This window comes from Scardinius erythrophthalmus (assembly GCF_964197995.2).
Source record: "Scardinius erythrophthalmus genome assembly, chromosome: 7".
In the NCBI taxonomy this organism is placed as follows: domain Eukaryota; kingdom Metazoa; phylum Chordata; class Actinopteri; order Cypriniformes; family Leuciscidae; genus Scardinius; species Scardinius erythrophthalmus.
Genome location: NC_138227.1, coordinates 15,868,304 through 15,881,738, shown reverse-complemented (window position 1 = coordinate 15,881,738; position 13,435 = coordinate 15,868,304). Strand labels below are relative to the sequence as shown.

Below are 13,435 nucleotides of genomic sequence, written 5' to 3'. Positions count from 1 at the left end.
ATTTAGATATTACAGCAAAGATGAGAACTGCCTAGAGAGAAATGGATAGCTCAGCACAACAATTCTTAAATAAGAATCAAACTTGATTAAAATAATAATTTCTTTAGATTTCATTGCATCTATGTCTTTGTTTCCTGTTGTGAAGCATGGAAAAATTATTATGTGTAGAGCCAGTGTGTTCCCTTTGAAGGCATTTGGTCTTTTAAACAGTGAAGGAGCTTGTCATGTTTTGCAGTGGTGAAACAGTGTCCTCTTGTGGTTAAAATGTGTGTGTTGGCTTATGGATCATTTTTACTGAAACTTATTAATAATATTGCAGGTTGCTCTGACAAACAGAGACATTCCCTCCTCCAAATGAAGGTATGTAAATCTCTTTAAATTCCATTGGTCACATTTTATAACGTGCACATTATTTATTTATGTTGTGTTTATTTGCCTCCCTGGATGAGAATTCATTAGCAACCATTATATCTAACACCTCTTGATAGCTTTGATAGATAGACTCAATTATCTAATGATAGTGTCATCACATCAGTTCCTACTCCAATGAGACAGAATCCTCTGGGAACCTCTAGTGGGCATTTGTATAATTACGTTGACTTTCAGTTATAATAGAATTGTGTTTAGCTCTTATTTATTGGCAATAAATCAGCTGACTTATGTAGATGAACTCCTGGTGCATTCAGTTAGATCACATGCTGTGATACATGGTGTTATAAATACAAACCTCAGCACAAAAAGATATAAACAATCTTTCTAGATATTAAACTTATATATTCTCATTTTATTGCTTTGGACATTTGACGGGTGCAGTTCATGGCTTTTTTTCCCAGGCTAAGAAAGATTTGAAGGTTCACAACATCATGACTTATCCGTTCTGTAATATGATGAATTGCGCAACAAGAGATATAAAAGACATGTTATACTTGCATTGGGCAGATGGCATGATGAGAAATCCCCTGGATTGAGTACAAGGATGTAAAACACAATACCCTTAGAGCCAATTAGCCTCTCGATAACTTCTTAGGAGGTGGGTACGTTCAGGCCAAGTACGTGCTGGTAATCTTCCACTTAATTGGATAGAGGATTGGACACTCCACAGCCAAACCGCCCAAAAACACTTTAGCCTTGCTGATTTATTTAACAAGACACTCAATCCTTGCTTTTATTTTTATTGGCACACTTACACATTTCAGTCATGAAGCATTCATGAAAACCACAATTGGTTCTCTCTATATCACTCATCACCATTTACTTCATGAAGTTTTTGCTACTTAAGCGTGCTGAAATCAAATCAGAGGCACTTAAGAACTTAACCAGATTACTTTCATAGGGTCACCAGCAATAGATAATGGAATTTACGTCTTTAAGTAAGATTGGGTGCTCTGGAGGCTCCTGTCTAGCACTTTTGTCAGCAGGGGCCAAGGTCTGGCCACCAGCACTGGGCTGGGGTCTCACCGGACTGATGGGTCACGGCCTTGGGTCAGACTGTTGGTATGTACAGGAGGCAGCGCTCTATGTGTGCAAACTGTTTTTTGTGTTTTGTGAGAGATATTTTTAGACTTGTAATTTGCTGCAATTAGCACCATGATTGGCTTGCAAATGTAACAGAAAGGATGTAAGCACATAGTGTTTTGAGAAGCCTATTAAACCTTAAGCCATCTTAATGCAATTGAGTTAAAGGACGCTTGTCTCAATCATAGGAGGATTAGACAGCTTTCAGGGTCTGTTTTTTTCTCAGTGTTCTGCCAGATGCTTCTCGGAATTCAGTTTTTAATTAGACATCACTTCAATGAATGACATATCATATTTCTAATCAGCTTCCTTTGTATTTGTGTATATTTAGATGCAACAGCACAGTTCTGATGACAATTATAGACAGACTGTTAACATAAAGTCTGGTGAAATATAGGTGATTCTTTAGTTAGGGTCAGTTTTTTGTGGAATAATGGAAACATTTATCACCTGAAGTTTGGTATAATGTATGACGGTATGAATTTTTTATATTGTACATGAGAAATTTTGAGGTAATAAAGCATAACAGTAATGACATTTATTTTTTTTTTATTTTTTTTTTCATTGCATTGCATCTGTGGAAATGCTAAAACAACATTAGTTAAGTAACAGTTGATAAACTTAAAACAATAAAAAAGTAAATAAAATAACATGCTTTTTAATTAAATTTCTCAAATATTAATCGATTTGAAATTGGTCTTTAATATAAATCTTGAAATGAATGACATTTCCGATCTTCAAACTGCCCGGGGAAGTTCAAAAAAGAGAAATTCTGTCATATTTTACTTTTCAACGCTCAAAAATTACACTACTTAACACTTTTATTCGGCAAGGACACATTCAATTGATCAGAAATGGCAGTAAAGACATTTATAATGTTGCAAAAGATTTCATTTTCAAATAAATGCTGCTCTATTGAACATTCTATTCAAAGAACCTTTTCACAAACATATTACGCAGCAAAACTGTTTTCAACATTGATTTTTAAGAAAACAAAATTCTTGAGCAGCAAATCGCCATATTAGTATGATTTCTGAAAGATCATGTGACACTGAAGACTGGTGTAACGATGCTGAAAATTCAGCTTTGCCATCACAGGAAAAATTGCATTTTAAAACTTTTTAAATATAACATTGTAATATTACTTTACAATATTACTGTATTTTTGATCCAAAAAAAACTTTCAAAAAGATTAAATAATCTTACCACGCCACGCCAAGCTTATATTCTAAATATTCGATATTTTTAAAAGCTTTTTTTACATTGAAGAATCTCCAGTATAAGCACTGTACTATGTTTGACTCTGTTGTTATGGTTGTTTGTTGTTAATGCTAATATGAGAAGGCTTGCTGAGGAGCTGTGTAATCTGTCTGCGCGACACTCGGCTGCAAAAGTTGACAGCTTCCCTCAACACTCACAGTTCCGTAACATGTTTCTGCCAGGAATAACTCAAATGCTATTCACAGAGCTGTCTTTGCTTCAGTTTTGGCCGAGGTGCGGTGACTGGCCTGGATAGAGTTTTTTAAGTTCCTGCAATGCTTGTTAAGGATGTGTTAAGATTATATGCTATACAGGGCCCAGAATGCACTTCACAGGCATGATCACTGTAGCCACCTTCAAAGTAGGAGCGAAACTATTCAAGGCCATAGTATAATCTGTTCATCCCCTGTCCATTGCAGACATAGATATACATGTTAGTACAACGGAGTCTGTGAGATAGGCAGTCAGAACAGAGTTGGCATTGTTCGCTGGGTAACCCGAGCCGGGCCTGGCCCGAGCGCCGGGGATAGTGTATAGCTGAAATCGCCGCTGCTGAGACATCAGCCAGACAGCTGACTGTTTGGAGCTTTCAACACAACTCAAATAAACACTTTGACTATCCAACTTTAGCGCTCGCTTTGCCCCCAGCTCTCACACACGTTACAGCCGTGACTGGCCACTGCGATAAGACTCACAACAGGCCCTTTATCATCAGTGAAGCCGCTTTAAGAGTCTGTTTTAAAGCTGAGGATCTGAGTCTCTAGCGTCCTCCACGCCGCTGATTGTTTCACTGGCGCTCCAGGGGCTCGGTTTCTCGGAAGCGGGAGGTACAACACATCCCACAGGCTTCAGGAGACATTGTGTGCACGGCCGGCCTACATCCCCATCACTAATCCCCGACTGAACGAAACCTGAGCGCTGAATAATGAAACCGCTCTATACCGGGCATTGCTGCCTATTGTACTGACTGTGGGAGAATGCAGTCGTTTTGCTCGCAGCAATTTATACGTCCTTAGCTTGTGTCCTGAACTGGCCTTTCACATCATCCTTTGTGAAGGGATTACTTGATGATAACAAGCCATGACTTGCTCAAATACGGCTTGATTCTTATGCTGTATATGACTGATGAAATGAGGTTTAAGAGGAGGAATTGCTCTTTTTGAAATAAGTTATTTGGGTTTAAAGCTTTAAAACTGAGAGAAATGCACAGAGGGGGTGTTCCATCTAAGTATAAACACTGTCTCTGAATTAAACTATAAATGCAAAAGAAACATTTTCTGACAAAGTAAATGTCTATCTATATTAAATTATAGACTTCCACTTTGTCAAAAAATACATAATTGTATTTTAATTGTAAAATAATATAATTTTTAATGTAGCTAGCACAACAAATGTGAAGATTTTTCTGAAAAAAAATGGTCTTTTGATTGTAATCTAGTATCTTACCAAATTGGAGAGCAGTTTGAGATTGAGATCTCTTCTGAAACTCATGAGACACGTGTGAGATTACTGAGATCCTTTCTTAGAAGAAAACTGTGAATTGAGAGATTTAAAAGGACCGAAAACAAATAGAATTGTGTTTAAGAAACTATAAATTGGCATTATGGTTAACTGCAGTCGAGTAGTGTTCATTTCGTATACCTTCTTTGGTAAATAAAAATATTGTAACAAAAAAAACTGTGTGTAGAATCCCACTTTCATAGCCACGATCTGCACATATTACAGTTTTGATCCATATAATTCACAGTAAGCGTAAAAATCCTGTGCATACCACCCAGTTGGCTTACTGCTTTGATGTGTTAACTGGAAAAAAGAGAGAGAGAGAGTGAGAGAGAAAGCAGCGCCATAAAGGAAGTGTTCGCTTAGTCTGTGTGATACCCAACACCACAGACTGTGATCCTGCAGACAGACTGGCAAGTTGAGAATACAGAGAGATACTGTTCCCCTGTGTCTTATTCAAGAGCTGTTGAACGCCTGCTGAACGCTGCACCAGAGAGAGCTCTCTAAACCTGCCAGATTACAGCCTGGACTGCCTGGAACGCCAATTTTCTAGTAAATCCATGCACGACTCAGACTTAGGGTGCAGAAACATTGAGGTAGGAGCTTTTTTTAGCTGTTTTCAGTTGACGACTAATCCTGAACATATCAGAAGTGAGTATTTGTGTTAGCTCATTTCCACACAGGTGAAATCCAACCGTTGTGTTCTTCTCTGAGATAGCCGTTGCTCGCACAAATGTGGCTAAGTGTCAGAGAGAGGTGCAGCCGAACAGATGCACCTTAGCTAAGTGGGCTTCATTCACAGCGAGCTAAAAACCATGTGGGAACCTGTCAGCACCCAAGAGCAACTGTTTCTCAGTTTGAGTCATTTGCCAACTGTGCCCTAGCAATAACACACGTGGCCCTCGATGCCACCGGATGATTAATGAGACGTCTCCGCCATCTGCGAGCGCAAAACCGCAGAGGACCGGCTACAGTAAACAGGTTTATGATTTGAAGATTAAGTGTAGTTTTTAGGAGGGCTTACCTGCGCTCCGCCTGAGCTGCGCTCGTCTACTTTTGTATGCACACAAAGCTCCCTCCAATTGCTTCTTCACGAGATTAAGAGCTTTCCCCTGGCACCCTGTCAAGGACAAAATTTAAAGAACACGAGTGTTTAACCTCCAGCTAATCTTGTCTTTGTGAGAATGAAGGGATTAGACCATTCGTTTCTGCATGCCTGGAAGGGTTAGGCCAGTAATGGGCTTGATGAATGACAAAAATGGCTTGGGGAAGGGAGCTGCCAACTGACACAGGAAGACAAATTCGCTGGTGGCCTGACAGCTCCAAAAAGAGGCTTAGCTTAATTCCTGACCTGCATCAAAATAGAGCATTACCGTGCCATGACACTAATTGAAAACAAGCAGTTTAATCGAAACGAGTCTTATACACACAAGCCAAATATTTTCATTTATTTTTACCGCTCGTTATTGCTTCGTTTGATGGAAGGGTACATCATCACACGCTGTTCTTTCATTTAACTGGATGCAAATTAGATTAAAACACCAGCGCCATTATGATCCAAGGGTCTATTAAGGACTCTCTGCGCTTGCTTATTATTTAGCTTTACTTGATTAGTCTGTAGCCAGTCCAGCTATTGAGCTGTGCCATGTGGCTTGTACCACTCATTACGGACTAGATGGAGACTGTCTGTTCTCCTCTCTGGAGACTTATTGTCTCCTCCAGCATTTCTCCCGTTCATCTCATTAAGGACTGACATGCTGGTCTGGCACTTTACGCTCTTAAAAATAAAGGTTCCTTATTGGCATTGATGGTTCCATGAAGAACCTTTAACATCCATGGAACCTTTCCATTGTACAAAAGGTTATTTATAGTTAAAAACGGTTCTTTAGATTATTAAAAGTTATTTTTAAAAGGGATAGTTCACCAAACAATTATAATTCTGTTGTTAATTACTCACCCTCATGCTGTTCCAAACCCGTAAGACTTTCGTTCATCTTCGGAACACAAATGAAGATATTTTTGATGAAATCTGAGAGTTTTCTGCCCCTCCATTGACAGCTACGCAACTACCACTTTGACGCCTCAGAAAGTTTACAAAAAGATTGTAAAGATTGCGGTTTAGTCAAAATATTCTGAAGAGACACGATCACTTTATACTGTATGATGAACAAACCTCATTGGTTCTTGCGGAAGCTCAAAAGTGCTGCGTAACGCGAGAATGAACCTCATTGGTTCTCGCACGTCAAGCAAACATGCTTGAGCTTCTGTTTACCACAACTGATGTGTGAATGTTTATACATGAATATAAGCATAAATTCAGTCTGTTCATCATATAACGCGATCATGTCTCTTCAGAATAATTGGACTAAACCGCTCAATTCATAAGGATTAGTTTTACGATCTCTTTATGAACTTTTTGAAGCGTCAGAGTGGTAGTTGTGTAGCTGTCAATGGAGGAACAGAAAGCTCTCAGATTTAATCAAAAACGATCTTCATTCGGGTTTGGAACGACATGAGGGTGAGTAATTAATGACAGAATTTTCATTTTTGGGTGAACTGTCCCTTTAAGAACTTTTAACCGCAAGGTTCTTTGGGGAAGCCAATATGGTTCTTTTATTGCATGACTGCGAAAACTCCCTTCTTTATTTTTAAGAGCATATGAAATATTGCATTCTGGAAGCACCTTTAAACACCTTATATTTTCAGATGTCAAACAGTTTACTTTTAGTTTGTTTCTCCACACACATTTACTGTTCCCAACGTTTGAATGACCCCTGCGGCTGTGTCACCCTATTCAATGCAAACAGCTCATCACAAGGGATTTGGAGCTCAGCTCAGGCGAATAAGTTGCTCCTTGTGTTTCCCTCCTCTGTGTACCCCTGGTGTTCGCGAAAGGAGGTCTACCCCTTGGAGAAGCTAACAATCCATTATGGGGTTCTCAAAAGACCTTTCACTATAGATACAGCAGCACTGGAGAAAAGGCCCAAATTGACAGCTCGACACAAAAGAGATTTACTGCTTTGCTTTATGTGCATGAGTGCTGTTCAAAAGGAGGTAATTGCAGGTTGTATAGATGGGCGAATCCCTAAGGGATTTCACCCCTTCATCACATTTGCATTCACTATTAGCGACCCCCACCCCCGGGAGGGACCAGTAAATGTCACTGTGAAACCAAAGTCACCAGTGCTATAACAGCATGTGAAAAGACTAATGCTGTAAAGATAGAGATATCCTTCTCCTTATTTATTTATTTATTTTACAAGCTCTGCTTGCCTCATTGTACACTGTTATCTTTGCATTGACACAATTACTGCACTGTGCCATTGTTTATACAGTCCTTTTCAAAAGTTTGGGGACAGTAAGTTTCATTCCCAAGGCTGCATTGATTTCATCAAAAATATAGTAAAAAACGTAATATTGTGAAATAATAGTACAATTAAAAAAAACTGTTTTGAATATATTTTAAAATGTAATTTATTCCTGTGCAAAGCTGAATTTTCAGCATCATTATCCCAGTCTTCAGTGTCACATGATCCTTCAGAAATCATTCTAATATGATGATTTGGTGCTCAAAAACATGTATTTTTAATATTAACAAGTAATAGGGCACAAGAGGCAGGTTCCAGAAATTAAAATCACATTAATTTTCTCCATAGTAATTTTTTTTAACAATAACTTTAAAGACATAGTTGTATAGTATGTGCTTTAGTTTAACCCATCAGTTAATTTTTTTTAAATATAACAAAAGATAGTCAACTAGCAATATTTCAATTTTTAATGTTCAAATGCGAATTATAAAACAGGAAAAAACTTGTCATGACTTACACTGAAGGAGGTACACAAGTCATGTTTTGGGACCAGAATATCACAGTGTGTTTGTGGTGGGCCCTTTTGACTTGGCTCAGAAAACTATAGTGTTTTTCTGGGAAAAGCGATGTAAAAATCTAGTTTTACTTGTGTTTCTTGATTATTATTTATTGATGTTCTATTTATTGATGGATTCTCTTATTATTTTGCTCTTCTTGGCTGGCCCGGTATCCATTGTGTTGACTCGATATTTTATGACCCGCAGGTCTTGCTGATGTTGCTAATACCACAAATGCGTGATCAGAAAACAGCAGGCAGGATGCCACAAGGAGATATCTAAGAACCCCTAGAAAGACTGAAGGAAAACATCTTTCACCTTCCAAAGCAGTTTATACAAACTCTTGTGCACTTTGGGTGCATCAGCACAAGTTGAAGAGGAGCGTTGTAACCATCCCGTTTTCCAAACACCTCAACATGTTTGCCCCAACGACAGCCCTGCCTCCTCCTCCTCCCCTCTTAACAGGAAGCCCTCTGCCAGTGCCCAGTGCACCATCCACAGGTCCCTACACAGGTACAGCTGCACCAGACTGACCACACCATCAAAATGTTACTTAAATCTTTCTTGCATATTCACTGTTTCTCTTGCGCACCTTCTAGATCACGACCTACTGCGGCAGGAGTTAAACTCTCGGTTCCTGGCCTCCCAGACTGTCGATCGAGGAGGAGCACTAGCCTCCCAGGCCTACCTGCGCACGGAGTTCCACCAGCACCAGCACACACACCAACACACACATCAGCACACCTTCACTCCGTTCCCCAACTCCATCATGCCCAGCCCATCAGCACCACTGGTGCGTACCCCTGCCAGACAAGTGAGGAGAAATACTGATACATCACTTACGTTCATAATCAATTATTTGAGCTGAAATTCTACCAATTGCAATGTATAAAATTACTAAGTGAAGGTAAATATCTTTTTTCCCTCTTATCTTGCAGTTTGACAAATACCCCGCTAAAGTGGACACCTTTCATAGACACAATGTAAGTTGTTTAAAAGCCATACAAAGAAATGCTTTTATGTCCTGAATCAGCATGAACAGACTTTTGATTCCTGACATTAATGACATTTTTTCTGTGGTTTCCCTACAGTTGGTCCCGTCGTATCCGTCAGTAATGACTGGAATACCTCCTATGGTTCCACCTGCTGGACCATTCAGCTCTCTCCAGGGAGCTTTTCAGCCCAAGGTTTGCCTGCCACTCTGTCTCTCAGCTGTCTGTTTTGTTTGAAACACAGCATTCTTAAAAGGCCTTGACACTGAAAGAAGCCTGTGAATAACTTGATATTTCTTAAGTTGAGATGACCTCCCACAAAGGAAGAAATAATAAAAAACGTCTCATGGTTTTCAATTGCTTTCAGATGAGATTCTGCAAACTGTTTATTTTCAGCCCCACATCTGCAAAGCCTGGTTTCAAAGGCCAGAAATAAAATTATATGTAAAAATTCCAGTCTAGCCACACTTAGAGACTTAAATTACTTTCATAAGAGATAAAGTGTGCTGAGGAAAACCAGGGAATCCTATGGATTCATCATCATGTTTATAATTTAATTAAAAATGGACACAGTATTCACAAAGTTTTTGTATCTGCAGGCTTCCAACCCTCTAGATGTGGTCTCAAGACCAGGATCAGTGCCACACCAACTTTTACAAAGGGACTCCAGAGTAGGTTTCAATTTATCATCCTTTGCATGGCTTCTCTAATGGACCAAAACTCTGAGCCAGATATGTTCAGGTGTCTCATTAAATATTTACTGCTGTTCTGTCTATCAGTGATGAAATATAAGAAGAATAATGTATTGTATTATTACATATTTTCCAGCTTCTAGACCCCATGTGTCCTAAACCAAAGGTAAGGTTTGCATGTGATTGTTCAGCTCTTTGTATTACCTTGTAAACCAGGAACAAAATGCTTTACCCATTATTCACATTGTTTTTTTACTTCAGAAATCTGGGAAGTGGTGTGCAATGCATGTCCACATTGCATGGCAGGTTTACCATCATCAACAAAAAATTAAGGCAAGTTCAAATCAAATAATTGTTCATTTTCAAGATATGCAATATATCTAGTTTTAAACTCGTATTTAATCTATAACCATTTTTCCATTCCTGTGTGTTACAGAAGCAGATGCAGATTGAGCCACATAAATTAGACTTTGGGTTTAAGCCTGATTTTTTTAATCGATCGTCTGGCTCGAGCTTCGTGGGATTGCAGCCACGTGATTTACCCCGCCCCTCCACCATCCTCTCTAATGCAGGTAGGAACACATCCACACAAGTGACTGTAATTTTGCCAAGTAGGATGTTCTTGGATCACCATCTTGTTGATTCTGGAACAACATCCCTATCAACTAATTAGATTATAGGCACTAGGTACAATATTACAGTCCAGTTACTTCCCACTGATTTTAAAGGTTAAGGTTAGGGCAGGGTGTCCAATCCTGCTCCTGGAAGGCCACTGTCCTCCAGAGTTCAGATCTAACCCTATTAAACACACCTGAACCAGCTAAAGTCTTCATGAATACTAGAAGTATTACTTCCAGGTATTTTGGAAGTAAAAAGATAATCCAGAAACGTCTTAGCAAAACCACTGGAACCGTATTAGATCAAATGGACAAAGCTACAACATCAATGAATGCCAATGATCTCAGTGAGCAGTGTCCTGTAATAATAGAAAACATTAATGTTATTAAAGTTATAAGACAATGTCTGACAGAAACAGAACTGTGCTCATCCAGTATCATCTACATCTGTCTTGTTAGGTCCCAAACAACCTTCCGTTTCACCCTATGGATCCTTACCGCACACCCCAAACAATCTCCACAGTCTAGTCCCCCATCATGGTAAGATTAAATTTACTTCCTAGAGAATTGAATTCATAATAGATCAACATTACTGCTCAAAATCTAAACCCACGTATCTGTGTAGAGCCTCTTAATAAGCCACTCACCTTTGGAGGCCTAAATACATTGAGTTCATCTGCCTTTGGAGGGCTTGGAAACCCATCAATAAGTAAGGACATTCATTTATTCTTACAATAAAGGATCTGTAACTGCTGCAGGTGAAAAATCTGTCTTTCCCTGATTGACAATAATTACTCTCTGACATTCATAGCACCAAATGCAACGCATGGTACTAAAGATGGTAAAATGGTGCCAACTTCAAGTGGACCACTGGAGCCCTGGAACAGACTGCACCAGACACCTTCATCCTTCCCTACACCCCCTCTATGTCAAAGGCCATCTGAACCTGAAAGAGCTCCCTCCGTACCAGACAGAACAGCGATTAAAAAAGACTCCATAATCAACAAAGATGATCAGGAAAGGTACATACCAGCTAATTTTCCAGTATGCCAAGAGCAAGAAGGTACCTGCAGAACACTATCTGCTAGCATTCCAATTGACCTCAATGATAGATGCTGTTATCGCAAACATCCTCAAAAGTTGGTAAACAGGTTGCGGCCATATTTGCTTCATGGGCACTTGGATCTGGAAAGATTTCAAAATTGGGTACATCTGAGAAGTTCTGCACTAGCCAAGCAGTCACTGGGAATGCTAACGAATTGTTTGATCTCCTTAATGTTTTTCAACCCCCAGACAGCAACATTGTGTTGGCCCAGATCCGGGCCACATCTGGTACCAGATGTGGGCCAACACTATGTTGGTGTCTGGGCCATTTAACGGTGTAGCAGGCACTAACTGCCTAAACCAGGGGTGTCCAATCCTGCACCTGAAGGGTCACTGTCTAGTTTCAAGACCAGTAAAACAGACTTGAACTGTCTTGTCAAGGTCTTTATGATTACAAGAAATTTCCAGACAGGCATGTTGGAACTAAACTCTGCAGGACATTGGCCCTCCAGGAGCAGGATTGGAAACCCCTGGTTCAAGAGTTCTTGCTCAAAACTCAAATCTTTTATTTCAATCATTGCAGGGAGCCAAAAGAGAAATCAAATGGAAGGCATTTGTCCCCCATCAGAAACAGCGCACTTGACAACAAACCATCAACAGAGTCCTTCATAGGTTCCTCTCCAGATGATTCCAAGGAAGAGGAGCGAGTGAGAGAGAAAACACAAGCCCAGGAGCTCCCACAACAGACCCGAGAAACTGAGGAGCAGAAACACAAAGAGATCCAAAGTGACAAAAGAGAAGAGGATGTCAAGAGTGAGCAGCAGCCCGCTGAGGACAAGCAAGCAGTAAAGGAGAGTTCATCACCCAAACAACAGAGAGAGGATCTCAAGCGGTCAAATAGTGATAGCCAACCCTGGGAGCCAGCTGAGAAGAAAATTAGAGTTGAGTATGAACCCCCCTATTCCAAGAATAGCAAGGTGAGGGTCAAGGAGGAGAAGAGAGACGACCAGGACCACGGGGCTACAACTTACCAGAAGGTCTTGGAAAAACCATGGCAGGGTCCAAGAGCCCTTGCTTTAAACCTTTCACCTCTTTCTACTCATCATTTGCCAATAGGAATCCCAGCTGGCCACCCTGGTCTCGACAGGGCTAGGCTGATCTCACCTTTTCTTGGAATGAATCCATTACCTGGAGCCGAAAGGCTTCCTTACTCGCCTCAACATTGGGAGTCTATGCGTAATGTTTATCGGGGGTTAGACCTTCCTCGTAGAGACTCTTTGGGCAAGGACCTCTTAATGAGAAATGACCACCTGCAACGCACCATGATGGGGCACCCCGCTTACCCACGAGATCCGTTTCTGCAGTCCATGGCCCTGGAGCAAAGGAGTCAGCTGGAGGAGCGTCATCGCCTGACCCTCCAGAGAGAGGAGAGCGAGCGGGGTCGCCTACTGGCCATGCACCATGCTGCACTGGACCCTCACTTGCCGCATCCAGGACTCCTCACGGCAGCTTACCCCAGCGCAGGGCTCTCACATTACAACTCGCTCAGTAGGACTCTACCTGCTGCCTATGTACACACCCAACCACACCCACTTTTCCCAATGCTGCTGGCAAGATCAGGGTCTCCTAGACGGATGACCCCTCTTATGGATAGACCAGTTTTGCATCCACACAGAGACACTGATACTCGGTAAGCTGGACTGCATCAGGAACTGACAGACTCGTGTATATCAAGCACTTCATGTGAAACAAAGTGTAGTCATGAAATGTACATTGGTGGAAAGTTATGCAATGATTTTTTTGTCAAAGAAAATATTAAAATGATTTTTCTGAGAAAAGTGGTTTTACTTGTTCTTCTTTTAGAACGTTGCTTTTAAAAAATACACAACTATTTACAACGACAGCCAGGCAACAATGGAACAATAATACAGCACAATATTCAACAAGTAT

The 13,435-nt window shown here is 40.4% G+C and overlaps 1 protein-coding gene across 1 annotated transcript; it reads left to right on the top strand.

Annotated features, from left to right (window-relative positions):
• The first annotated feature begins 319 nt into the window (after window positions 1–319).
• Window positions 320–13,319, top strand: auts2b (activator of transcription and developmental regulator AUTS2 b). Its single transcript, XM_081370065.1, has 13 exons — window positions 320–360; window positions 8,348–8,653; window positions 8,740–8,954; window positions 9,079–9,123; window positions 9,232–9,327; window positions 9,732–9,803; window positions 9,961–9,990; window positions 10,086–10,157; window positions 10,261–10,396; window positions 10,901–10,981; window positions 11,067–11,150; window positions 11,253–11,463; window positions 12,069–13,319. Exons 2-13 carry the CDS (start codon window positions 8,557–8,559, stop codon window positions 13,177–13,179), a joined length of 2,250 nt encoding a protein of 749 aa, XP_081226191.1. The 5' UTR covers window positions 320–360; window positions 8,348–8,556; the 3' UTR covers window positions 13,180–13,319.
• The last annotated feature ends 116 nt before the right edge of the window (window positions 13,320–13,435 follow it).

What these genes read in the sequence shown, in the direction of transcription:
- auts2b (XM_081370065.1), top strand. Translation starts at nt 8,557, where the DNA reads ATGTTTGCCCCAACGACAGCCCTGCCTCCTCCTCCTCCCCTCTTAACA. An exon ending in CACCATCCTCTCTAATGCAG is followed by an intron (nt 10,397 to 10,900) that starts GTAGGAACACAT and finishes CTGTCTTGTTAG; the next exon opens with GTCCCAAACAACCTTCCGTT. An exon ending in AACAAAGATGATCAGGAAAG is followed by an intron (nt 11,464 to 12,068) that starts GTACATACCAGC and finishes CAATCATTGCAG; the next exon opens with GGAGCCAAAAGAGAAATCAA.